The 27,974-nt window shown below is 38.3% G+C and overlaps 3 protein-coding genes and 1 long non-coding RNA gene across 21 annotated transcripts in view; all 4 read left to right on the plus strand.

Moving 5' to 3' along the window:
• Positions 1–2,547, plus strand: part of LOC103705708 (kinesin-like protein KIN-8B) — a 33,190-nt gene extending 30,643 nt beyond the window's left edge. For all 18 annotated transcript variants that reach the window (XM_039114512.1, XM_039114514.1, XM_026804123.2 and 15 more), the window contains 4 exons: positions 636–740; positions 812–925; positions 1,004–1,594; positions 2,090–2,547. In XM_039114512.1, the coding sequence (XP_038970440.1) occupies positions 636–740; positions 812–925; positions 1,004–1,594; positions 2,090–2,311 (1,032 nt within the window). In that variant the 3' untranslated portion in view covers positions 2,312–2,547. The remainder of the gene's footprint in view (positions 1–635; positions 741–811; positions 926–1,003; positions 1,595–2,089) is intronic.
• A 3,643-nt stretch (positions 2,548–6,190) lies between these two features.
• On the plus strand, positions 6,191–16,150 carry LOC103705709 (COMPASS-like H3K4 histone methylase component WDR5A). Its single transcript, XM_008789530.3, has 2 exons — positions 6,191–7,007; positions 15,582–16,150. Exons 1-2 carry the CDS (start codon positions 6,339–6,341, stop codon positions 15,888–15,890), a joined length of 978 nt encoding a protein of 325 aa, XP_008787752.2. The 5' UTR covers positions 6,191–6,338; the 3' UTR covers positions 15,891–16,150.
• Positions 8,606–14,305, plus strand: LOC120104078. The gene is made up of 2 exons (XR_005506540.1): positions 8,606–13,231; positions 13,315–14,305. It is a non-coding gene; the product is annotated as an uncharacterized LOC120104078 (long non-coding RNA).
• A 7,560-nt stretch (positions 16,151–23,710) lies between the features above and the next one.
• Positions 23,711–26,457, plus strand: LOC120104093 (transcription factor bHLH25-like). The gene is made up of 4 exons (XM_039114625.1): positions 23,711–23,992; positions 24,109–24,639; positions 25,535–25,897; positions 26,392–26,457. The coding sequence occupies exons 1-4, from the start codon at positions 23,903–23,905 to the stop codon at positions 26,455–26,457; spliced, it is 1,050 nt and encodes a 349-aa protein (XP_038970553.1). The 5' UTR covers positions 23,711–23,902.
• Positions 26,458–27,974: the final 1,517 nt, after the last annotated feature.

Raw genomic sequence — 27,974 nt, forward strand, 5'->3', positions numbered from 1 at the left:
AATTATAGCACCATATCCCAAATGCTATAATGTCTTAGATCTGAAGAAAAATGTGGAAAGTTTTATAGGTAGACACAGTTCACTGGCAGGTGACGTTGGCAACTCCAGTGCCTGAATTTGATTAAACTCCACCAACACCCAGTGGATAATTAGTCCAATGACCTAAAGTTTTGCTATTATAAGACAACTTTCCAATATTTGTGAAATTTCATTGTAATTTGAGGATTATCTATAGTCTATTGATGTTAGATATGAAGGTGACGACCATGAATTTTGTCCAACAGTTGAGATCGCCTACAACTGGCTAGATCACACATTGCATCTTGAAAATTTTGTTGAAGGTCCTTATTTGATGAAACTGTCTAAAAAGCATTCTAGGGAATGTGAAATCTGATCAGGGGAAAGCCAGATTTGTATGATTATAGACTAAAATTATATACAAGTCATGTACGAGCTTGTGCAAATAATGCATGGACTTATTATGTGGATATACATGCTTTGATATATGCATCACTGTGCACTAGGGCACTTTCTCTATCAAGATTACTGCAAAATCCTTCAATCCAAGTGCCATGAAGTGGATATATATACACGACAGTTATATACTGATGCTAACAAACTACCTGTGGATCTAGGTTGTTGAGAAGGATGGAACGGTTGTACAAGCTTTAAGGTCTAGAAGACAAGTTATTCTTGATAACATTCGTGATAATGATGAGGCCGGTACTGGTTACAAGAAGGTAATTTTCTTGTCATCGTCTGTTGCATTGTTTTTCTGAAACCAGCTAATTTATGCATATAATTTCTTCAGGACATTGAGATAAATGAAAAGCACCGGCGCCAGCTTCAGAACATGATTGAGGAAGCCATAAGTAACAATGGCAACAGAACATATTTGCATATTCTCAGTCAGTACAGACTCCTAGTAAGTATAAACTTTGATAACTTTAACTCATTGATCTTTGTGTTTTATTGACTGATTCCTGTGCTTACAAAAATATAGGGGATGGCAAATACTGAGCTTCAATTTGAAATGGCCATGCGGGATCAAGTTATACATAATCAAAGGGAAGCACTGAGGAACCTGTGGAACATGCTTTTGGGTTTGGGGCTTGAGCAGAAACAGATAATGGATTTGGCTGCTAGACAAGGGATCGTGATAGAAGACTGCACTACTCCCTATGCAAATTCTGTTGTTGCTAGGCAGTCACCATTTTTGCCTTGCTGCATATTCTCACCATTAGTTGCACACCCTGGTCCCAGCATACAACCACATGTTTCTACTTGTTTCTTCCAGCACCACCATGGTTTCAGCTCTACGGCTTATCTTAGGGGTCAGCATGACACTCCTACAGTATGTAGACAGGAACATCTCAGCTCTTATTACTTGCTGTCTCCCAACTACTCTCAAGCTGGATTTTCTGGGATGGAGAATCCATGGGCAGTTGGAAGATCGGGTGCACGTTTTCATACTCCTGAAAGCCTTCCTCAAGAAGCATGCAGCTTCTACTCGGCAATGAGAGCGCAGCAATGTCCATGCAGTAAGGAACAATTCACACCAACTTCTTGTGAAGGCCATGGCCAGCAGCCGAAGGTATTAATTACATCATTCTTGTGTCGATGCTGATGAAAATTCTGCTTTGGTTTTCTTATCCATTATTTGTCTCAGTTTCTTAAAGCAGCTTAATTATTTGCACGACTCCTAAACAATTCTATGCCGAATAATCAAGATACAAGCTAATACACTCTTACCTATTCTAAATTTGTAATTTGACCTATAAGCCGAGCAACTAGGGCAACCTCAAACGCTGGCAGACAATCAGAAAATTAGTTCAAATGCACAATCAAGATCTGACTGGAAGTCACCATGGTAGGTGTCACTTATAGTTGGCCCAATTCCAAATGGGGTTTTTAATTTATTTGTAGTATCTTGATGGATCGGCATTCATCTGTGGTGTCGTAGAACATGATTTGGACTCTATGATGCACATTCTCAATTAGCTATCAAGGTGCAATAATTTTGGTTTCTCATGGTATGTGACCATATGCTAAAGTTCCCTATAACCTATAGTTTCAACGTTCTGAACAGGAATCATGGGCTTCAAGCAGCCAGAACTCGTGGGAAGTTCCTTCCGTTGCAGTCAACAACAGCAGAAACCTGCACGAAGAATTCATGAGGCGCAGTGGGACAAACTGTAGTGTACGTCAGAACTCTTCTGCCGAGATCATAGGCACTGGTATTCCTGAATCTCGTCATCTTTGTTCACCCTATGGAACTACACCAAGGGCTTTTAATCCGTCTGGGTCATGAAGTGTTCCATCCTAGAGTTTCGTTTGTGGTTGCAAGTAACTGTCTTCCACCCTTCTGTACCAGTGCTTGTGGTCAAAGTAGAGCTTCTTTGATGTGCCTGAAAAAAAAAGAGAAAAATGTAAAGCTAATTTAGCCCCTTACCGATTTTAAATTTTTTTTGGGAATTACAATCTAATGAACACCTAGCATCCTCAGGTAGCGATTAGATAATAGTTAGATAATATTATTCTGTAGCACTTCATAAAGTAGATCAAGCAACTGCATGCCCAAGGGAGAGGCTGGAATGGTATGATCTATCCGGAAGCCTAAGCTAGTAATCAATCTTCTAGCCTAAGAGAAATATATGTTGATACCGAACCAATCATCCGCTGGATATTTCGTGGAGATGTTAGATTTAGTTATAAGATCCTTTGGGTTGGAGCCATTTGTTATTCTTGGCTCATAAAGCAAGTGATAATATATGCTTATGCACTTCCTCTTTTTCTGGTTTTTTTTTATTGGATATTGATACATATTTAGGTCATTTTGCCCCTGGTCTGAAACAAGTGAAATTAGTCTGCTACATATGGTGCACTTAGATTTGTGGAAATGAAGAAAAAAAAATCCAACCTTTTTATGCAAAATCAATAACTAAATAGATTTGTTCGTACAATCTATATTTTTTATATTATCGCTTCCTTAGAGCTGCATGGTGAATGAAGAGAAGAAGCGCTGCTGGTTTTCTTTGCCAAGATCAATTGGTTCCCATATCAACATGCCAACATCAATTGGCTCCCATATCAACATGAAATCATACTAAGGTGGTAGCACCGACCATTAACACATACGGGACTCAGTCTTCAACTGAAAATTCGAAAATTTTGATTTTTTTTTTGTTTTAATGCAACAACTAAAAGAGATGTTTCACTTCTTCCGTCTCGTCCATAAGGAATTGTGAACGCGCACATCCAATGGGTGGGGATTGCGCTAAGGGCAGAATGAACTACGGAGGAGGTGACCGGCTAGTGTTAGGACTTTGCTTTTTTACTTTGCTAATCTCTTCTCTATCTTTTTCTTCTATAATGATATTCTGAATCTGTAATTCTACGTCCGAGGAGGTGGGGGACTTATCATGGTTGATCTCTAACCCTATTAAGAGTTCGAAGGCATAGAGAATAAGCTTTAATGTAGAGACATGGCGAAATAGCAAGCGGTTGCTTGTCACAACTTAGAGCCTCATCTAAAAAGACTGGCAGGAAGATTTTTTTTTGGATTCTTTAGTCCTATATAAGTACCTAAGATTATTCTGCTGAATAATTGATATTAGACTAAACATAAGTCTATACAAATGCTCACATAATTGATGAAGATGACGGTGCCATCAGCAAATTTATTGAACCCTGCAAAATTTGTTTCTAAAATAGTGTACGTCACCATACCTGCTGATGTTTTAAATCCGCAAATCTGTTGGATTTAATCTTTTAATGCGTGCATGAATTATTTTTTTTTCATATTGGCATCTTTTAAGGATGTTTCCAGAACTGGAAATGTTCTGTAGATCTATTGGACGGTATCTTTTGAAGCTTGAATAAATGTTATGACGTACTTCTCATATGTTATCAACTGATGCCTGCGTGATGCTTTAGCTTTTATGGATTCTAATGCATGTACCCTTTAGGTGATACACTTAGTAGGGGCAAGATGAATGGATATGGTCGCGACGAGATGAAAATCTATGCAATGAGATCCGGGGCTGGTAGTTCACATCTGATAACTTCTGCAACAAATATTTTTTAATTTTCATTTTACGTCTCATGAACATGTGTAATGGAGGGCTTCTATATGTTTTCCTTTCTTTCTTTTTTTTCCGAGAGAAATGACCTCTATATGTATTATTTTATGAATTTAAGCATGTAGATGTTCATAGATAGATTTTTGTGAATGCAGCTTCAGCAACCTTCATTCAGAGACACAACATTTGTGAATCCACTTGCGCATTTGATAAAAAGATTAAAAGCAATAAATTCTTATCCTTTAATGTAGCTTCATGATGCATTCTTGCTTTTTATAATTCCACCTCAATCTTCTTTTTCTTTCTTTCTTTCTTTCTTTCTGAAACAAGTAATAACTTTGACCACTAGTAGATGCTCTTCTCTACTTTTGGCAGATACTGTCCTCATCCAAGAAGTGCCATGCTTTTCAGAGATTGCTTTCGAAGCTTTCCAACTATATATTGTTACTCTTTTGCTTATTATCTTCTTCTTTTACTTCTGCACTCAAGTGCAACTGAAGTAACCTTCTGTTCTGAAACTTCAACTCTTAATGAAATGGATGGAGCTCCTTGTCTTCTCCTTTGAGAAGAAACTCACTCCCCGTATGCAGACCACTAATAGAAACTCTCCTTATTGGATATCCCTCTTAATAAGGTGGTCTTGTCCTCTCAACATTGGATGCTGTGGATCTGTAATGATCTTACTAGAGAATTGAGATAGAGGTCTATCATAGCCTAAACACTTCTAATATCAGGAATTGAGAAGATGCCCCGACAAAGAAATTTGAAGGATTTACTTGTAAATCTAGATATTTTAGTTGGCTGTACTTAGGATACGTTTAACTAAGACCATGAAGAGATATAGTTCTTTTTTAATTGGAACCTTGACATTTCACAATATGAACCTCTTCCAATTTTTTTTATTGTCGCAATTTCTCCTTAGCAACCTTGCAGAATCCTGCTGAATTCTGTAGGATAACGGGAGAGGAAGAGTTCTGCAACCCCGATCTTGGTAGGATTAGAAGAAAAAGACCTCTCCAGATCTTTTCTTTCATGGCTCAAATTCGTCGTTCGGGTTCGCATCATGTGTCAACCCAAGTGGTGGGTTTCAGGGATAACAGTCCCAAATAGACTAAAAATTAAACCAAAAGAAAGAAAGTTCTTTAAATTTTTACTCATAATAATAAGAAATTTGGTTTCTGAAGAACGTTCCAACAATTAATCTAAATAATATTAACATTTGTCATGTACTGAATGGAAAAGGAGAAAATGTGTATACCTCATATCCTTGCAAAGAATAGGATTCAACACTCCACATACTTTCCTACAATATTTTAAAGAACAAATGAGCTGAGCAGCAAATGAAATTATTCTTCCTAAACTGTTTAGAACACAACATAATTTCTGCTATGAGGAATTTAAGCAGAAAAGATATCTTAGAGAGAAGTTGGTAATGAGGGTGTGAAGGTAAAGATTGTTAGAACAAGCCTAAAATATAAATTTTGCTTAATCTCTTTCATTACCAGTGGATTTTTCCACACATACCACGGTGTTTCTCGCATGTTTTCATAGTATAGAAAAGCAAGAAAGGAGGGAAGAAAAATGAATCTTTTAAAAAATTAATAATAGTACTAGAGACATATGGGTGCATTACTTTTTAGTATTATGGTTGCATATAAGTAGATGCTATTCATGGGGTTTGGGATTAGACTCCTATTAATAAGATTGTGAAGGCCCATGTGAGTGTGTGTTTAATTTTTATATTGACGAGAAGATTTTGAATATTTATATGAGACCAAATAATCAAATATGAGCTTTTGACTAGTTTTTTTAGTTGACAACCTGTGCTATTATAAATAATATCAGGATCTAAGGTTGACTACTGGCTAATTATAGCGCTTGTGATTGAGTTTGAATAAATTTAGATTTTAAGTGGAAGGGTATATAAGGATTCATGCGAGTTTGTGTTAGTCCCAGATCAATTATAATACATTTTGATTAGTCTTTTTAATCTTCATCAATTATAATACCTTTCGTAGAAGAATTTATGCGGGTTTGCATGTCGGAGCGACAACCTTAATACAAAGTTGATGGTCGTTACTTTCATTCTTCTTATAACCTACGGTAAAATTCCAGTTGACAGAGCTGCCAATGTTGCAAATATCCAGGGTTAAGCACTCAAAGTAGCCTTCAATCCCTCTTGCCGCCACCTCGTCGTTGGCCAACCCTCTCGGTACTCTCCATCGTCGGAAACCACAGCACCACCCAGTGCCGGCGATGGCCTCCTCCGCCCCGCCCACTGGATCCCCTTCCTTCTCCCCACCGTACGTCCTCCGAGAAACCCTAACCGGCCACAAGCGCGCCGTTTCAGCCGTCATGTTCTCTCCCGATGGCGCCCTCCTCGCCTCCGCCTCCGCCGACAAGAGCCTTCGCGTCTGGTCCGCCGCTGACCTCTCCCTCCGCGCCGAGCTTTCAGGCCATGCCGCGGGCGTCTCCGACCTCTCATTCTCCGCCGACGGCCGCTTCCTCTGCTCCGCTTCCGACGACCGCACCCTCCGCCTCTGGGACCTCGCCACAGACGGCGCCGCTGCCCCCCTCAAGACCCTCACCGGCCACACCAACTTCGTCGTCTGCTGCGCCTTCAACCCCCAGACTAACCTCATCGCCTCCGGGGGCTTCGACGAGACCGTCCGACTCTGGGACGTCAAGTCCGGCAAGTGCATCCGGGTCGTCCCCGCCCACTCCGACCCCGTCACCGCCGTCGACTTCAATCTCGACGGCTCGTTGATCGTTTCGAGCAGCTACGATGGGCTTTGCCGGATTTGGGATGCTTCGACTGGACGTTGTATGAAGACATTGATCGACGACGAGAGCCCGCCGGTGTCGTTCGTGAAATTCTCCCCCAACGGGAAGTTTGTGCTTGCTGCTACCCTCGACAACACCTTGGTACGACCACTGATTAACTTCTGAATTTTTATGATATATTTTCTTTTTTGTAATTGTGTCTGTGTTGATGAGTTCTATTGCATGAAAGATGCTTCTTTTTTGAGGAGAATAGAAAATAAAGGAATTTCGTCTACACGAACAAGATGGTAAAGAAAAGGGGGCATTGATGGATCAATATCTATCATTACAAATATACTTTTCAAATCACCTTCAACTCAGTGGCTTTCTGTCAAGGATATAATATAAAAAACCTGAAGTACCACCACGAAGAGAAATGTGATATAAAGTTGTATCTTCCTAATCTTCCTAATGACATGATTTTTTTTTTCTGTGGGAAAAAATTGCGAAAAATTGCCCCTTAAACGAGCTTATTTTCAACCATTACCTTCTGAGATAAGAGCCTCCTCTGGAGGTTGATTTAAGGATCTAGAGATAACATGTTACTTTTAGCAATCTTCATCGTATAATGTATAATTAGGATGAGATTGGGCATCTTGATGAATCGAAACTAAGGTTTCCAATCACTACCATATTGTCTCAACTCCTTATGGCATGCCATATTGACGCATAATGACATGGCCGTATCATCTGGTTCGGTGAACCGTGAGCAGATATGGGGGTCATAATGTATCTTGTACTGTACCAGCATACAAACAGTACGATAGCATATTTGAGATATTTTACATTTTATCCATGGATAAGCTTCCATATTAGCCAGGAAATATCCATTTAAGGATGTAATTTCATGGTTAGCCTAAGAGGCTTTTTTTTTTTTTGGTATGAGCCTTTAGCTTGTTATAACTTATAAGTACCCGTAAAAATGGTTACTGCAATCTTCAGGGGATCTAATGGCTTGAAGAAATTCTTATGGAAAATTGTCATAAATTTATTCTTCAAAAATGTAGTCAGGCATTACTAGAAAAATGTCAAGAGCCAAGAGGTGAAGAATTATGTCATTCATCTATTTCTTAATAATGTACTCTCATGGATCATTTAGAGATGTGTGATTTCAGCATCCAAATTGATGAGGTTCTCTTTGGGGCCTTATTTAGGCATTTCTTGGAGATGGATCTAGTTAATACTTACTTTTATTTGCTTGGAGTAGCTTTGCTCTCACAAGGTTTGAGTTGATTGATAAACAATGCTGAACTTTCATTGGAGATAACCCAATTGTGCCCCATTCCTTATCCAAAATTTGCATAGTATTACTTATGTTCCTGGATATGGATTTATTTTGAATTTCAATCTGGATCTAGAGACAACTATAGATATTGATGTATTATCTTGTACTGATCCAGATGCGAGGATATAAGTACCAATATGGATGTCAACATAGCAAAAATATGGTTTCTTTCTATCTTAATGACATGTTTAAGTTTTTACATTATGTGATTAGTTTTTTGTTTTGTGATTTGTGTACGAACTCTCTTAGTATGTTTTATTTGATTTATCCCATAATATTGGTTGTATCCAGCTCATTTATGAATTTATTCAAAACAAACTCAGATATTTTACACATCTGATTTATGCCCAGAAGTGTCTAAAGAAAATATGTACACTGCTCATTGATTTTTAACTTTACGTATATTAAATAAATACAAATAATGCCTGTTTTATATATATATATATATATATATATACACACATATGTATGTATGTATGTATGTATGTATTCATGATACTATATCATCCTTCACTGGGTTTGCCATAAGTTCTCGATATTTTACAATTGAGTTTTATGTCTACTGATTGAAATGTTTTGATCAATTGCTGAAATTAGCAGGTTATAGTGCTTCTTGCACTTTAGTCGACTAAGTAATAAGCCCCGAGTTGAGTCATTGTCAACCGAACTTAAGAATAAGGAGGTCGAGGAGAGAGAAACAATGTAGCCGCAAAGCCGAACTTTGTAAACCTTTATTTCTTTCCTTTAAAGCTCAACTTTAAAGCCGAACTTAAGAATAAGGAGACTCCAATCTAATTTTGTTTACATCATACACCTTTGTCCATCTAATGGATGAAAATAATGGTAGTTAATTATAAAAGATAAGGATTTCACATAGGTCAGTTGGGAGAGAAGCGGTTGGTGGATGGGTGGAAATATCCTTAAAAAGGGTTTTTTCTGTGTATATACCCTTATAAATATCTGAAATTACATGTATAAACTCATAAATTTGTTATTGACATGAATATCCTTATAAATTATTCTTTTTACATGTATATCATTCTATAAAATTGCATATATACCCTTGAAATTTGTTATTTACATGTATACTCTTATAATTATGGCTTTTTGCATGTACACCATTATAAATTACTTCTTTTTACATTTATGCCCTTAATAAAGGTGGACATGCTAAAAGAAATAATCTATGAGGTTATACACATAAGTAGTAAATTTGTGAGCCTTTTCTTTTCCTTATTTTCTTTCTTTCCTTTCTTTTCCTTTATTCCCTTTTTTGGCACTTATGTGTTTGCTTAGATGCAATAAGCTACTCGAAAAACTTACTTTTTCTAATGGTGTGTTTTTTTGTTGCTTCTCCTTTATAAGGAGAGAAGGAGAAGCTAGAAGCTAGGTTTCCTAGCTTCTCCTAAAAGCGCTTTTTATCTTTTTCATATAGTAGTACTTTTCTGATAATGTTACCAAACAATTATTTTTCAGGAAAGTGTATTTTTTCACTTTATATGCCATAAAATCTCTTTTTTAAGCAATACCAAATATGCCCTGAGAAAATCTTGTTTTCAATTTTTTTATTCTAACAAAAAATGACAAATTTAGAGATTGATTTCTATATCTCCAAAAAACATGCTCCTTTGCCTGGAAAAGTCTTGTTTTTCTATTTCTCTTCCAAAAATTTCCTTGCAACACAACATCTCTTGAGGGCATTCGGATCCTTTCTTTGCTATGCCATGCAGTTAACCTGGAAATTAGAGGGGCTAGACAGCTTCCCTCCCTCTCTCTAATGTGGGGCTCTGGACTTATGAATTTTGAATCATCTATGAAAGTTAGATTGATGACAGTCTTTCAATTATGATAGTTGGTTGAAAAGACTGCTAAAACTTTATGAATGAACTCTTAAAGATACAGAATATTTGGTAAATACCCCCTACACTCATAAAAAAGACTTCTGTGACTCGCTGGAACTAATCAAGGTTAGAATTTTGCCAGTTGATGCCTAATTGGGCTCTGTTTTCCTTAAAGACAATCCATAATCTAAACTATATATCAATTGTAAGCTCATGGAGATTGGTGACATATTTCAATAGTGATTGATATCCATGTCTGTGTTCTTATCAACTAACTAACAGAGGATTTGGATATGGATCTAGGATTAAGGTACCAATAGTATTACCTCATCTGACTGGTACCGTACCATTCCACAAAGAAAATACTGATCTATGCATGAACTGGGATATCCCGCTAGTCCTGCTTGGAATTGGTTGGGACCCCGGTGTCAACCTATTCGGCTGCTACCAGCTAGCACTCAATGTGTCTTTGTTTAGAAAAGAAGAGAAATGTGGCCATCCCTGCTGCTCTCTTTTCTCTCATCTTCATTCACAGGAGGGCCTAAGGCGTAGGGGGGAGAGAGAGAGAGAGAGAGAAAAGGAGAGGATACATAAAGGAGGGAAAGGAGGAAGGCTCAGCTGAGAAATACAGAGAGACTTCCCTAGGAGTCAGGACAGTAGGGTCTTGGTACCATACAAACTGGGGACCAAAATACAGTGGTCTGCATCGGGTTTTAAACCCTCGATATGGATATAACAAAAATTTGACCTATATCCAATCTGTTTTCATCCTTATTTGGTAATTAGTCATATCAATCAATATTCACATGTGATTGTTTGGTTTTGTTACAAAAAATATAATTGTCTGTCATTATGAAATTTGAATATATTTATTATTATTGCTTCTCTTCTTTCTATGTGGTGGGTCTCCACAGAAATTTGGATGATCACTATGAAATGAGTGAACGGCTGTCTTTTAATTGTGATAGTTCGAAGAAAGGATTTGTAAAACTTGCAACTAAGTTATTTACACATACATTTCTTAGCAAAGACTCCCTAGATTCATAAAAGAAACTCCATAGATTTTATTAGGGCTGTAAATTTTGCCACTTGATGCCTAAATGAGCCTCATTTTGCTCGAGAAACACAATCCACCATCTAATCTGCATTAGTTGTGAGCAGACATGGGAGTACATCTTTCAGTAGTCCAATTGACATCAATATCCATATTCTTATCCACTAACTAAAAGAGGATTTGGATATGGACATAACAAATATTCGACCCCTGTCCTATCTGTTTTCATCCTTGTCAATTAATTAGTCATATAAATGAAAATCACTTGTAATTATTTAATTTTGAGCTAGAAAAATAGCTAAAATCCTTATGAAATTTATATGTAAAATGTTGAACTAGATTATTTTTTGGATAATGCAAGATGTCTTGACCAATTTGGTTTGACAGTCATGAAATTATGATTGTGCATGAGTTTCTATCCATACACTTTTGGAGATCATGTCCTGACAGTGTTTTAAAAGTTACAAGAGTACAAGTTTCTATTATCCCTAGAGCAATTTGATCTATGTGCATTACCTTGACTTTAGTAGACTAGGTAGGCCGCTTCATGCAGGTTTGGATAGCGTCTGGGTCCATGATAAGCGACAACCAGCCCTTGCATGTGAAATTTAACTTAGAAAGGCCATAACTTCCTCAAAGTCGATTTGCAAGGTGTTACATGACCAAATGATTAGGTCGGTTAGCACTTCATTGAATTAAATGGGAAAAAACCCTTCACTAATCGCCTTTGTCGTGGATTTAAGCTTGTTTTCTGCCCCAAAATATTTGTCAGACCTGGTTTACTATATCTAGTAAAGTTTGACTGAAGTTTATTTTTCAATCTATAAGAACTTCAAGTATGGTGTAGAAGGCATAGTTGGTATGTAAGGCATCACATGGTGTTCTGTTGGAATTGCATTTTTTGTAATTTACAGCAAACCATACTTACTGTTAGAGGAATTGCTACTTTGATCAGCTGAGGAAGTGAATTCCAATTAAGAGAGATGAACCTTGTTAGCATAAACAAAGGTGATGCAGCCCCCTGCACCTGGGCCGCGAAATAGAATTATAGCAAAACAAATAGGAAAGGATAACTGGAGGGAAGATAGTGTGTCTTTCTGTCCCTTTCCTCTTCCTCTTTCTTTTGTTCACCTGACAAAATAAAACCTAACATACTAAAAATTGTTAATATAGTATTTCAGGTTAAGACACCATGCCATGCAATTTGAACCCTCCAAATTGAGATTAGGGAATCGAATGTCAACCATGCAAACAAACGAACACCAAAACTGCAAATAAAAGTTCTAAAGACTAAAACTCTGTGACCAAATGTCAAGAAACCTGATCATATTAAAAGACCATTGTAGTCCTCAAAGGGGCTCTCTTATGACGGTTTGTAAAATTGCAAACATAAGAACCTTACTTTCAATTTTTCGTGGAAATTACTTTTCTCTTTCATGGCTTTTAGTTGGAGATTCGAGCTAATCAGATTGAAGAAAGAGATTACTTACCTTTTTGATTGGATGACAATTTTTGAGGATTTTGTTGAAGTTGACAGTTGGCATCATTCAAGTACAAGAACCTACCACTGGACAAGGTCACAAAGGTTGCATGCCATAAGAAATAACATTTTAGGTGGCTTAGGTGTTTAAGTAACAGATGATCTTAAGAATTGCAGCTTAGTTATGCCTCAAGAATGGATGCGTCTGTTTTAATTGGCTACACAATATAATTGAGTCCAGGATTACATGCGTTTAAGTAACCAAACATGTGAAAATAGGCAAAGGCATTTAATTAAAAAAAGCAGGTTTTATGAAGTAGAGAGATGTTGCCAGGTTATTTTGTGCTTGTCTGGCACCTTTAAGATTGAATATATATTTTTTAGTACAATATTAAGGTTGACAATGTTACATGAATCAGAGAATTCGAATATGAGAGGGGTCCTAATTATAACATAGATGAGAATAAGTGGATAGTTCATATAGCTAGGGTCATGTTAGAAATGAATACAACCGTAGGGAACATATAGGACACAGCTTGAGGATAAAATGGTGGAGAAGCAGCTTAATAGTGATGGGCTTGTTCATCAATAAGCTGAGAAGTCCCTAGCAAGGTGAGCAAATTATATTTCTGTTGAATGCGGAAGCAGAGGAGCAGAAGATATCAGGTAATATAGATAAAAGTTGTTAGAAATGATTTCAAAATTTTGCTGTGGCAGCTGATGGGATTCTTATTGAAATGAACATATAGGAAGAATACAAATACTGAGAAAAGATCTATAAAAGCTGCCAGTAACTACAGATACAGCTCTCGAAATGAGTGGATAAGAAGATTCTGTAGACCTGACCACACGTGTGTAAGTTCATGCATGTTTTGCTGTGCTTACATGTGCAGTGTTTGTCCAGCATGATTATAAATCATATCAATTGCTGCACTCATGCTATAATATTAGTAGAGTTTCTTATTATTCATCTGGATCATTTATCAATTATTAATTGTAAAGTCACTTGTCAATTGTTAATGCTATGTCTTCATAATATAGGTTTCCTGCCATTTGGATTAATTTATTATACTATATAAACAAATTTATCTAAGACCCGAAATATTTCTTAGCTTTTGCTTAAAGGCTTAAATAATTCTATATGCTTCAGCGATTTCTTTTATCTTAAAATGGTTATATTGCGCTTAAGTGCTCCATGTCGAAGCTAGTATTACTTTTTATGTAATCAACTATACAAATTGAAGAGTCTGCCTGACCACTTCTGCATTTCAATGTACTTTTATTACTCTTTTTTATGATTACTATACTCCCCTTGAGAGGCATAAACAATACGCACACACATACCCAAACACACTAGCAGACATATAATAATATGAGATGTTTGATATATGTTTATGCTGTAACATCATTACCTTTTACTATCACTTGATGTAGTAATTCTGGCCTGTTAGTTTATGTTATTAATGAGTTTGCATATTTCATGTTGATTGTTTGCTACTATCACAACCTAGGACCCTGGACTTTGTTAGCCGTAAGATATTATTTGGACTTCTTGGCCCTATATAAGTATCCAAGATCTATCCATTGCATAACTGATGTGGGATTAAGCACATGCCCACACAGGTCCTCACAACTACTATTTTTTGGTATTTGTTGATCTAGCAAGTCCAGCCTTTGTTGATCAATTTGTTAGTTTCTTTGCACCTTTGAGTGATCTGAACTTTTTCAACTGGATTTTTTTTTTAAAAAAAACAAAATCTTGGGGGCATGACTGTTCCCTTAATCATGTTCATCTTGATAAGTAGGTCATAGGATATCATCATATGGGTGGGCCACCTTGGATGTATCTCATGTAAAATGTTTTTTTATGGCAATTTTTAATTGTTAACTGAATCTACAATTGTTTATTTCTTGTGATATAGAGGAAATGCATGCTGTGTTAATATTGTTGTTTCATTTATCTTCTTAGAAAAATTAGTTTGAGGTTAAAGATCGTAATAATCACTCATGGGCTATTTGTCAAAGAAGATTGCCATCTACATTGACGTAAAAGAACTTGATACTTTTTTGCTTGGTGTGCTCCCTGCTCTACGGAAATGTTTTTTCACAATATGGAAAATTCCAGTGGTCCAATTATTTACATAAACTGGAGTTTATATCAAAATTTATAAAGCTGGCTAGAAAAGTGTGCTTTCAAACTCACTTGCGCTTACTTACTTCATTGCCCCTTCGAAAAGGAATTTTGAATACCTAATTTCAAACTGGCTTTCCAAAAACAGGCTAACTTGCCTAAGACTAATGTAAAGGATTGAAAACTTCCTAGCTTGCAAAAAAGACTCCCTCTTTCGCTTGAAAACTTGCCTACACTCTATTACATCTTTTCTACCTATTTTTCCTACTTTTTTGTTTTTTTAACCTTCAGCGAAAAGGAAAGAAATTGGCTCGCATTACGACGAAATCAAAGACAGACTTCCGTTAAGAAGAATTCACCATTTGCATTCGATCGATAAGCCTAGCTTCAGATTGTTAGCCAGATTCCCAGAGGTGATTAGTGGCCTGAAAGCTGTTGGGGACGAAGAGGAGGCTTTCTGCTTGCTAGTATTCCTTCAGAAACTTTCTTTTTTGATTTCTGGCTTGCCCGGGGGAGGAGAGGGACCCACTGCAAGACATTCACCCAGTTTCTAATAACCATTATTCACCATCAATCCCATCACAATCACCTCCATCCTCCCTGGTTCTATATATATCTTCTCCTCTAACAAATATTTTCCTATGCTTAGCATACCCATGAAACTTATGCACTGAATGCCAATCAAACTCGTTTACTTTCTGGATAACCAATGTCATGCATCTAAACACACACTCAGGTATGGCTGTTGTTGCATTTATTCAGCTTTGGTTGAATGCAATGGAAAATGAAGTAGAATTTGCAACTCCCTAGTTCTCATGATATTCTGACTCTAAAAATATTATTTGTTTTGTTAATGATCCATGAATCATGTCGCCTGCTGTGCAGAGACTATGGAACTTCTCGACTGGTAAATTTTTGAAGACATATACTGGGCATGCCAATCTGAGATATTGCATTCCAGCCACATTTTCCATAACAAATGGGCAGTACATTGTTAGTGGTTCAGAGGATAACTGTGTATACTTGTGGGAGCTTCAGAGCAGGAAGGTGGTTCAGAAACTGGAAGGTCATACAGACACTGTTATTGCTGTTTCTTGTCACCCCTCAGGGAACATGATTGCGTCAGGTGCACTCGAAAAGGATAAGACTGTGAAGATATGGGTTCAGAAGGGTGAAGATCAAATGGAAGCCTGATTGCACACATTGCTAACTCTTTCCTAATGTTGTAACTTGCTCTGTATTAATCAAGAGTTTTCTTTAATCTAGGTTATTTTCTTTGAGTGAAATTGTCCTGCCCTTATTTTGGTGACATTCAAGTAGGAACTCCTGGCTCAAGTTTTCTGTTTTGAAGCTATTATGGGAGCGAAATAGCTGATAGATTCCTTTTCACCAGTGCTAGAGCTCAGTGTAGACCAAAAGAAATAAAAGAAACAGGTATTGCTGATGCTAACATATCCCCTCACTGTTCATCCATTGTTAGTACATAATCATGTGAAGACTCTTAACCCACAACACTTGGATGGAATGGGAGCTTTTTCTTTCTTGATCTTAGCTTTAGCCATGCTGCATGTTATCTGATGAAGTATGTTAATATAATAAAAACTCAGGTACGAGATCTTAATAATTAAATTGTTTCCTTGATATTTCCAATCAATAACCGTAACCTCAATATGGATTTGTTCACTTTCTCTGAGAACAATTTCGTATGCTTTATTTATTTATTTATTTATTTTTTGTTAAATTAAACAACTTGAGAATTTGAGAGTCACCTTGCAGTATACGATGAACTCCCATCCAATGAGCACAAGTAGGGCAAGCACCCGAAATCAATTGAAATGTCCATAATTTTTGAGATGAAACTGAAATGTCCATTAGTAAACATAGTGACTGCTTTGGATTCTTATTGGATGAGCATGTGGGCTGTGTTTTCTATTTGTCTATAACCATGCGATAGTCTCAACTCCATCTTATTGGTGCCCAACTTGGCCGCTATAGCTGCTGCTAATTAATTAACGTGCGTATGCCCCCTCCCATGGGATCATGGGTAATTGATAATCTTTTATGATATTAGAAATGAACTTATAATCATAATTTCATAAGAAATAAATTATAAATTTTCTGTTGAGATTTATATTTATTATATTTACATCCGATAGCTCGTAAAATCTACACCTACACCTAGTTTAATTAACGGTGTTAGTGAAAGTATTTACCTCATATGAAAAATTAAAATTATCTTTAAATGAAAAGGAGGATACATATATTTTCTTATGTTCTTGGCTTGTTGTTATGTGACTTAAGATTATTTTGGTCATTTTTAATTTTTTTTTCTTTTTGATGTGGCATTTGGGTTTCATTCAAGATTAACGGTTTGAGTAATGTTTTGTTAAGTTATGAGTTAAATATTTGGAAAAAAATAAACCTTATCGGGGTAAGATATAGGATACGTTAGGTTGCACTGTTGATGTGTCCTATCAGCCCAATTTTTGTTATTTAGAATTTAATCTTTGCGGCTACGCCCTCTTGAACTCATGCAAGATTTCAATAAAGAGCAATACATGGAAATACCCCATATATCTGCACTGCTAAAATGATGAGATGATGCATGCTTGCGGGTGCAGATGGTAGAGGAGTTGGGGTAGTAGTAGTCGTGCTAGTAGATGTTCCTAAAAGATTTGGATACTCTTGCCATTGGGAACCGGTTAGACCCACATGCCAAATTTATGGCGGCCGTTGGAGATCTTGACTTGTATGCCATCCAGATCGGAATCGGATAAGGGTCATCGAGCGCCTTCATAGAGAGAGTGGTCGATATCAAGATGGAGCTGGGGCTTTTGTGGAGTTAGTTGGCTGCAGAAAAAGTTGTTGACACCCATTGTAAAGTGGTAGAGATGGAGGCAGAGCTGAGAGGAGCCCAAGTTCGGACAAAAGAGGCGGTGCTCCAGGCTTTTGAAATTAGGAGGGAGCTGCAGATCGCTCTCCATCAAGCTGCAGAGGCAGAGGGGAAGGCCACTATTGTGATGGAGTGTGAACCTTCGGCCGGATTTAAGTGGGACGTTATAAAGTCCTCGTAGGGGACTGCTCGGCTGAGGTCGCCTCCTTATTGAAGGAGTGTGATGCAAGGTGAAGCTCATACTCTTTCTAAATGTTGTAGTTGACAAAGATCTAACTATCCTCAAGTTATTCTTGGAAGAGGAGGAAGCATTGCCTTGAGGGAGCGTGACTCTCCAATCAACAACCTCTTCACCTAATCTATCTGGTTTGTAGAGTCAGTAATGTTTGAGTTTATCTCCTTTTGTGTGGTCCTTTGGCTATTAAGGTGACATTATTTTGTAATTACAACGAGGAATGGAAACAATTTTGGCTTATTTTTTGTTGCCTCATTTTTGCTCGGGCTTGTGTGTGAGAATGTCTATCAATCCGTTAAGTAGCATAGGTTGGCTTTGCATGCAATCGTCTTGATCAATGTTTAGGTTGGTGCTTTCGGGGGCCAAAGAATTGAACCATCCTTAGTAGATCATATGGGCCTTGTCCTCGTTCTCAACTATGCTCGGATGAAGCCAACGACTTGCACTTATTCGGAGGAACATCCAAGAAGTGGATGAATTCATCGACAAGTTATGGGGGCCTTGCCTCCTATTCCTAGCCACACCTGGCCAATGCTTGAGATTTGAAACTCTTTGAAAAACTCTTTCATAGATTTGGTGAGCTTATTACAGGGTCGCAATGGTCACGTACCTTGAGCTGCTAAGAGTTGAGAGTCGCGTTGTAGTTAGCAGGAGCTTATTGCATTCACTTGAAGGGGGGAATTCAGTCAACTTCACAATAGTGCAAAAGTCTCCACATAGGCTATCTCATCCTTGAGAGATCGATTGGCTCACTAGATCTTTGATGCAAGGGCTAACTTAGGACAGATGTGTCACCTTCTTGGGGTTGTAAAATGGCTCGCCCAACTTGCACACTCGGGCCGTCCCGATTTTGAGGGATCGGTTAGCTCACCAGATCTTTGATGTGAGAGCCAATTCAAGATGGAGGTGTTGCCTCCTTGATGTTGTAGAATGGCTCGCCTGACCATGCACTCGAGCCGTCCCGACCTTAGAGGGTCGATTAGCTCACCAAATCTTCGACATGAGGGTCGATTCAAGATGGAGGTGTTGCTTTCTCAGGGTCGTAGAATGGCTTGCCCGACCTATGCACCCGAATCGTCCCAAACTTTAGGGGTCGGTTGGTTCACCAGATCTTCAGCACGAGGGTCAGCTCAGGATGGAGGTGTTCTCAGGGCCATAGAATGGCTCACCCATCTTGTGCACCCAGACTGTCTCGACTTTGAGGGGTTGGTTTTCAATTTGCTGCTTAGGAGCAAGCAACTCTCGCCTAGTGTTTCGATCTTGTGGGTGGTCAATGAAGTATCTGAGCTGTTGCAGTCTTTAGTATCATTTCCGAAGTCTTGGGGGAATTTGTAGAATTTACTCTTATCCTACAAATTCTACAAATTCTTGGCAACTTTTCTCATCTTCCGAGGTCATTTGACCTAACCTTGATTCTTGATCTTTATTAGGATCTACGTTTGAGAGACATTAAGAGGGTTTACCTCTCGAACTATCGAGGTGGACTCTTCGATCAATGGAGACCTCGACTGCCCATCTTTTGCTTCTTTTGGACTCATTTTTGTCCTTCCGAGCCCACTTGTCCTTCTTTCCAGACTTCTTCCTGTCTGACTCTCACCGATCTATCATAGGTTCTTCTGTATTTATATATTTCTCAGCTCTAGCAAGAAGCTCCGATTGACTTCTTGGAAACTTCTTCTCAAGGGAGAAGAGGAGTTGAGAGGTCTTCGGCTTGCAATTTAATATGGACACCGCGACCAAATGATCCAAGTCACCCACTTCCAAAGTCGCGATGTTAAAGCGATTGACATAGTTATGAAGGGACTCTCCGTCCTGCTACTTGATGGCGAGCAGGCATTCCACGCCTTTTCTTTATCGGTGTTGCTGATGACGTGAGTCACGAATAGTCAACTGAACTGTCCAAAGGAATGGATCGAGTTCGGCCGCAGCCTAGTGTACCACAATCTATCCCCTTTCCAGAGAGTAGCTGGGAAGGCTTGGCAAAGCACTACGCAATGGCTTCATGAGGGCTCTAAAACTTTCCAGGTGGTCCAAAGGGTCAGTATTCTTGTCGTAGATCTCTAGTTGGGGCAACTTAAATTGAGGAGGAAGGGGTTCCTCCATTATAATAAAGGATTGGTTGGAAAGTCAACTGCATGCTCGAGCTCGGTGTTATAGCCTCTTAAGGCCTCAAGATGTCGATCCATCTTCTCCAAGCTATGATTGAGGTCGACATCCCTTCTGAATATTCTCTCCGAACGGTGGTGAGATGAACATCCTAGCGTCGATCCCTCTTGAGACTATGGCTCAGAGACTGATGCCACCTCCCTTGCCTTGTACTCCATGGATGAGAATAGTGACTGTGTCGAGCCCATCCTGGACTCCGAGGATGTGAGTGATGATTTAGTTGCTTTTGGTCCTCCTGATCTCCTGGTGCATGACTCTGCTGCGGCAGTTGCTGTTGTTGGTGGTTGGCGATCAGCTGCTGTAGTGGATGGCGATGGTAAGCATCTAAATCTACTACATGAGTAGATGAAACTTCTCAGCAGTGACTAATGTGTCAAATTGTGCCTCCTACTGAGTAAGGAGCCCTTTAAGGGCTCTGTAAAGAGTTGTTGGACTTAAGGGCTACATCTTGCTGGTCGGTTGCAGTCGTTGTCTGGGTTCTCCTTGATTTCATGATTGTTGTCATCCGCTTCGTCGATCATGCCTCCAAAGATGGGATCAAGACTTTTCTTTTAGCACCAACCTGTTGCCGTTAGAAATTGGTTCGACCAAGGCATCGAGTTATTGGTGGTCATTGAAGATCCGACTCGTTTACTATTCAGATCAGAGAGATTGGATAGGACAGCTGCATGCCTTTGCGATGATGCTCTGGTGGAGTTGGATGGCAGAGAAACGGCTTCGAACGGTACTCTGACGCTAGCTCTGACATTAAACAACAAAAATAAATAAGTCCATGCACTAAAGCATATGCAACACCTAAGTCAGACATAATTCTCCAACACCTAAGTCAGACATAATTCTCAGAGAACAGGAGGAGACCATAGAGAGGCAGAGAGGCAGTATAAGAGGGTCAAAAGAGAATTTACCTGAAGGGTCTTCGAGAATGCAAACAATATATAGGCGAGGACTGAAACCCATTGCCAAGTAGTTTGGGGCTATCTGTAAACTGCATTTTTTAGTAGCAGAATTTGCTCAGATATCATATTTGTTAAGAGATAGTTAGTGATACGGCCGAGTTGTTGCAAACCATAGTGAGAGTTAGAGATACAGAGGACTCTTTACATGCTCTTTGGATGGGCCAGTGACAAGCTTTGAATGGCCACCCCATAGGCTAGATGGCAAGTTTACGTTGATCGGTTTACCTTAGAGGCATAAGATGCTAACAGTGGTTTGCGGACCGTGGTCCGGCTGTAGTAGTCTTCATCACTACTGTTAGGAAAAGTTTTATTTGAATGATTGACTACCAGTGTGAAAGTAAATATTCTCAGGCCAAGTAACCTTTTCTTCACTTTTAAGCCAAAAGCTAAAAGTTAAATGGCACGTGAAGAAAAACGACTCCAATATGAACTCATAAGTCGTTCTATGTCACGGTATGTTGAATGGACTGGTTGAATTGAAATGTGGCAGCAAATTTAATCATGTTTATAAATGTTAATTTCTCAGCTTTCCCATGATGCTGGGAATTGTTTATTACTCCCACTGTTGCTTGACCACAAATGTAGAATTAGCAAAAGAGAAATCAAACCTGGGAAGAAAAGTTTTATTGTTAATTTACTAACCAACAACAATAATATTAGTTAGCAAGCCTACAAAATGAAATCTTCCGGTGGCTATCCGTGTGGAGGATCAAATCGTGCTTGCCCACCCGTGTAGCCCAAAATCAAAAAGGCCATAGCATTAAGGGGGACATGGACAAACAAAAAAAGGTTGGTGAAGAAATTTGACAGCATGCCTTGCTGTCCTATCTTACGTAAAGGTCCTTACGTAACCTATCCTACGTCCGCAAACACTCATCACTGATACCATCGTTATTCACGGTTTGATATTAATTAGCTTTTCTCAAGGTGAAGCAATGCTGTACACCCACTTACATAGCCTTAAAAACTAAATAGAGTTTCTGTCTCAAGCAAAATATTGACTAGATATATATTTGTCTTAGTACCAGATACTCACTGATACAACGGACTTGCAATCTTGGTCCTTAATAGTTCGGCTGATGCAAATTAACAGTATGATATACTTAAATACTAAGCAACAGGCAGGAGATGTAGTGGTAGAGGAAGAAATAAGATAGGCGATGGTATATCATTATCATAATTTGGCCAACTTGACAGGTTAGCTATATTGCTTTTTCCTTCTCTTTTCATGTTTGTTTCTCAGTAGATATGATTGGTTTGAAAAAAAGATACAAAAAGAAATAAGCATTCAGGTGTCCAAGAGCAATGGATGAACAACATGAATCTGATCTGCGGAATTTGTTATCCAAGTAATCACAGTTTCTGAATCCTCCTGTAAAGCTATATTATTTGCCCTCGGAATAGAAGTGGCACCTTTCTTTGCCCTTCTCAACTCGGTTAAAAGGAAAACCAGTTATATTGCTCAAATCTTTGTTGACATGCTTGTGTTAGTATATATAAATCATGGGCGACATTAATGAAGTTCGTATGACCTGAAGCTTCTGACGCAGCGCACTTCTTTCTACCTCTCAAGGTACGGTAAAGAAGCACGCCTATCGAGCCCCAACCGGTATTTTGGCACCGTATCTCGTGGCCATTAAGTCCAACGAGCAATTTCCATCATAATTTCTTAGTGGAATTTATGTTCCACTCATCATTTTTTATTATTTTATGAGTAGATTTAGAAGTCAATAAGCTCTTAATTTATGTAAGGAACGTGATTAACATTCTAGGGAGGAGAGCATTAGGGTGAACTAGTTCTTGCCACTGGTTGGGGAGTTCACTCGCTGTCCTCCTGCTGCTCGCCTGAAACTGTGTCCAAAGTTGACGAAAGTATCCGGGCTTCCGCCTCCCAGCCAAAGAGAACATTGTTGTTTCTTGATGCTGGTGGAGCCCTTCCTCATTGGGCACTGAAGACGAATGGATGATAAGGAAATGAGAAAAGGTTTGCCTTCCAAGAGAATTTCATCATTCGGGCAAAAAAGTACTGTTAACAATTGTAATGGGCTAGTGGATGGCAGGCTGCATTCCATCCACTTCCAATGAAAGTAAAATTATAAAAAGCCAGCAGGATGTCGACCTTCAGAAAAGGACCGTTTTCGTATTTAGTCCAAGTATGAGGACTTAAGTACAAAACTTCCATTGACACGGATAGAGACCGCATGAACAGGAAAAGAGAGAGAAGAAACGTTCACACGAGGAAAGGGTTCTCTGGAACTTTAGGACGATATAAGAGTCGACCGAGCCGTGTTTTGTTCTTCATCAGGAGGAGGTGTTCCGCCGTCTGCTGGATGTCTGGTTATGTCTAGCCCCTACTTTTCAAACAGCTTTGAGACCTTGATCAGTATAGATTTGTTTCCTTTTTCCCCGAAAGAAGCTGGAGACTTCTGAACTGATCATGGATCTTCGAGTTCAGTAGATCTGAATCAATTTCATCTTGAGTTTCGGTAAAATATATATAATAGGTTTATATAGCTCTTTATTATGATCGATGTGGGTTATTTCTGTTTCATCCTTTTCTTGTCTGTACATAAGAGGTGTTGAATTCTCTTTATTATGATGCGAGTCAATTTTTTTCATTAACAAATGAGTCTCAATTGCTTTAGATCGGAAACTGGTTTGATGTCTCCTGATTTCTTCTTCTTTGTTTTCTGAGAAAAGGTTTGTTCCCAGAATACTATTTCTGTTGGATCTAGTAGTCATCGTTTGACAAGATATTCTTTTTGCTCAGAAACAAAACATAATATCACACCCATGTATTGTCTTCTGTTGAACTAATCCATTAAAATAGAGGCCCTTTTCCTCGTTCCATCTCGGTCTTCAAAGATTTGATTAGCTTGAAGAATTTGGATTTGCAACAGTACTGGTCTTTCATTGATTATTTACTTCACCGACTCATTTCTTTTGTAAGCTTAACATGGGTTTTCTTTCAGGATCTCGATGTCTTTCTAGCGGGGCGAGATTAAATGAAATGGAAATATCTGAAAATAAATGGTCTTCAGAACTTGTAAGCCCCATTATTATCAAACTGAAACTACAAAAGGTTTACCGTCTGATATTTATGTAACGTTTTCTTTTGAGAACAAGATCTTAATTTGAAAGCTCTATCGGTGCAATCTATAGGTAATGGATGAGTCTAGCTTCATTTACGAATGTGACATTAGCTCATTCAATGAGTTTACTCCACAACGAGTAGCTCCGGCACTTGTGGGAGGCTTCCAGCAACCCCTCTCCTCAGAGAGCTATACTTCTTACCCTCCCTTCAATCCGGTGGAGACTCCCTCTCGGATAGGCTTAATCGAAAGACCGAAAAAGATACAGAAGATCAATAGCTGGAACTCTCGTACCACCGAGCAGAATCCAACTTTGGGCCCCGATGCCTCTTCAGCAGACTCTCTTTTGTTTCGCAATTCAGATTCTCCTAATGATGAACTTAGAAGAGCATCAGCATCCCAAGAAAATATGAGAGCTCTAGTTTCTAATGGTTCAGCACAAGATTACGAAACACTTGTTCAACAGGGATCAAAGATGATAAAGACGGGATCAATGCCATCTCAAGCTCATGATGAGCACGTAATTGCGGAGAGAAAGCGGAGGGAGAAGCTCAGCCTGAGATTTATTGAACTTTCTGCAGTTATCCCTGGTCTTAAGAAGGTAGTTGGACTAAATTAAGTTTCTCATCCTATCATTTTGCATTAGCTGCTTCCATTGCAAATGCATTCAGTCGTTATGTTGATGAATGTCTTGTAAGCATACTTTCAATGTTTTAACTATAATTTTTATGGGTGTCAGAAACCTGTTTTCATAGTATTAATTAGCTGAATAAGAAACATTTGGAAATATTTATCTGGAAAAAAAAAAGAGGGAAATATTCGAGGATTATACTGGAGATCAAGATGATAATAATGAAAGAAGGTGCTTAATTGTCCCATTGTGGAGGAGCATGATCTCCTAATCTATCTTGGAACACGTTTTCTTCTAAGCATTTCTTCTGCTGTCAAAGACCCACAAGAATTTTGAGATCATAACTTGCTCTATGCCCCTTAAGGGAGAAAAATGAATAATGTGATATTGTAAAAAAGGTTATAAATACAAAAGGCTCCCAAGAAATTGTTGAATTCCTTTAATGATCCCTTAATCCTCTTGCAAGCATCTATGTCAATTCACATGAAATTGTTTCTTACAGTCAAGCAATCTCCTCTTTCTTTTATTGCATGTAGAAAATCCTCTATTGCACAAATACACAGAGAAGTTTGAAGTTTAATTACTCTTCTATTTTCTTTTCAAGTCCATCTTTGATCATTGTGCCCTCTATATCCAAGTTGTCTATAGAAGTTTTTCCCGGAAAAAGGGGTAATCCATAGAAAACACTTCATAAGAAATCACACAGGAACTGACCTCGACTATGACAATATCATTTGGATTTCAAAAAAAAATAATGTCAATAACATTAGAACCTTTCAAAAACTAAAAAATGATTCAGTTCTTGCTTAAAATAATTTAGATCTTTTCAGTTGGCATGTGTTAGTCTTGTTTACCCAACTTTCAGAGGGACAAGGCTTCTGTTCTTGAAGAGGCAGCCAAGTATGTTAAACAACTCGAAGCGAGGGTGAAGACCATCGAAGACCAGACTGCGAAGAGGACTGTCGAGTCCGTGGTCCTCGTCAGGAAGTCTAAGCTCTCTGCCGATGCTGATGGTTCATCCTCCAGTGGGTGCCCGGCAGAAAAACCTCTTCCTGACATTGAAGCGATGCTTTCCGAGAAGACAGTCCTCATAAGGATCCACTGCAAGAACCACAGAGGAGTATTGGCGAGGCTGGTCTCCGAGATTGAGAACGTCCATCTCACAGTCACTAATGCTAGCGTCATGCCCTTCCCCAGATCCTCTATCCATATAACAATGACTGCAAAGGCAAGTTCTCAGTTCCCTATCCAGAAGAATTGAATGGACTTACGAACATGAGCCCCATATTAGTTGAATGCTTTCAGTTTTATTGGCAGTATCTTCATCTCAGCCCCATATCAAAATTTTCAATTTTTAATTTTAAATTCTAAATTTTGAATTTTGAATTCTAAATTTTAAATAGCATAAATTTAGGATTGATCTTAGAGATCTATTAATTTTTTCTTTATCATCCTCATTGTAATCTCTTGTTTAAATATACATAATGACTGCCTCATAAGATAGGTAGAAAAATTTCTCCACAATATTTTCTTTTCCATATATTTTTATTTTCCTACAAGTTTTTATTCTCGATATCTCTCTTAAATGGTTACAGCCATACAATAGGTAGGAATCCAGTTCTTGAGAGGGTTATGCACCTGAAAAGCTGGCTGCAGTGAAGATTGGATGAGATGGTGTTATGGAACAAGCTGCTCATACCAGTGCTTCTTTTGTTGGTGCAGGTTGAGGAGGAGTTCTCCATGGCATTGGGGGAACTTGTGAGGAAGCTGAACTCAGCTTTGAGCTAGTTCGTGTTAAGAAAGAGCAGCTGAACATAATGGTTGCCTCGTTTATATATGTTCGTAGTACTTCAGGAACTCCTTCGTCTTCTAAGAGCAAAGCCATGCATTAGCAATCCATCACCACTAGTTTTTGCTGCATGGGTTCTTCCTCCACCTTTCCTCCTCTCCCAACAGCTGCATTAAGAATGGTGTCATGATGCTTGGTATTGAGCTACATATAAAGACTTGTGTCTGACGTACGTTGCTGCCCTTTTAGGGGGCACCTGGCATAATTTCTCTTTCGTATTGTATTCCTCCTTTGGGAATGGGATGTGTAAAGAAACACCTAACTCTGTGGTTGTTCGATGGCACTTGTTTGGACCTGAAAAGAAATGTGGTTGGGTATGGTGTAAGGTTCGACAGGATCGTATGATATCTTGTGACAATCTTTAACGTATATAGTTTGTGAAGCACGTTTCCTACTTTTCTTTTTTATATTATTGACACTCTGGCTCGAGACCGAGTTTGATGAATTTGGTGAACGTGACAGCTTGCAACTCCTACGGTGGTCCGAGGGAAGGTTGGCTGAGGATATCATCAATAGTATATGATGATATGTTTGATTATTTTAGCGTTTTACTATTAGTGCGCCAATATATTTCAGCCTCTGATAGAGATCGTGATCTTGCCTGGGATACTGCTCTAGATCTCTCTCTCTCTCTCTCACACACACACACAAATTATATGTAGCAAAGGGACGTAAAGTGGACAGAATAATTGAACTTTCTTGCTTTTATGTGAATGAGGTGATCCATTCTTTCGCATAGAGTATAAACTCGTTATTTTTCACATTCATATAGTTTATCATGTGCTTCATCCACTTGTTAATATATATATATATATATATATATATATATATATATATATATATATATATAATGTATATTTGACAAGAATATATTAGCTTTAGATGTGGATCCTCTCCAATATTATACGGACATTGGAGTTCTAATTTTTGCATATGACATTTGTGCTCCTACCCATAACATTTTATTTGGATAAGTCATCTATTATATTATTTTTTATTTTTTTATAGTTTATCATTTCACTGGTTTGATACGTATATATGTGTGTGTGTGTGTGTATATGTATGTATAAATGTGTAAACATACGTATATATGTGTATATATATAATTGAGCAGGTTACTCTCCAGCATGATAATAATAACAACTATTGAGCAAGATAAATGGCTTGAATGGTGTTATGCGATGGAGATATAAGGAGGTAATGCTAGAAATCACAAAAGATATTCATATATGTGATTTGCACACAATCTGAATAGTGACGTGTTCGTTATATGGAGCACAATATTTAGAAGGGTACTAATGGCTCGCAATGAATGTAGTGTAGATGACCAATCTCAACTCAACTAGTTAGCATCTTTATCCTCTTGGGAGAGGTCTAGGGTTTCAAATCTTGAAGGTTGTTTTTTCATCCTTTTTTAAGAAAAGAAAAAAAAAATCAAATCTAGATTATTGGCATC

This window comes from Phoenix dactylifera, chromosome 16 (genome assembly GCF_009389715.1).
Source record: "Phoenix dactylifera cultivar Barhee BC4 chromosome 16, palm_55x_up_171113_PBpolish2nd_filt_p, whole genome shotgun sequence".
Classification (NCBI taxonomy): Eukaryota; Viridiplantae; Streptophyta; class Magnoliopsida; order Arecales; family Arecaceae; genus Phoenix; species Phoenix dactylifera.

Bases quoted from the DNA above. Each gene is read 5' to 3' on its own strand.
- LOC103705709 (XM_008789530.3), top strand. From the start codon at position 6,339: ATGGCCTCCTCCGCCCCGCCCACTGGATCCCCTTCCTTCTCCCCACCG. The intron at 7,008-15,581 runs GTACGACCACTG...CCTGCTGTGCAG, and splicing joins CTACCCTCGACAACACCTTG to AGACTATGGAACTTCTCGAC.
- LOC120104093 (XM_039114625.1), top strand. From the start codon at position 23,903: ATGGGTTTTCTTTCAGGATCTCGATGTCTTTCTAGCGGGGCGAGATTA. The intron at 23,993-24,108 runs GTAAGCCCCATT...TGCAATCTATAG, and splicing joins ATAAATGGTCTTCAGAACTT to GTAATGGATGAGTCTAGCTT. The intron at 25,898-26,391 runs GCAAGTTCTCAG...TTGTTGGTGCAG, and splicing joins ATATAACAATGACTGCAAAG to GTTGAGGAGGAGTTCTCCAT.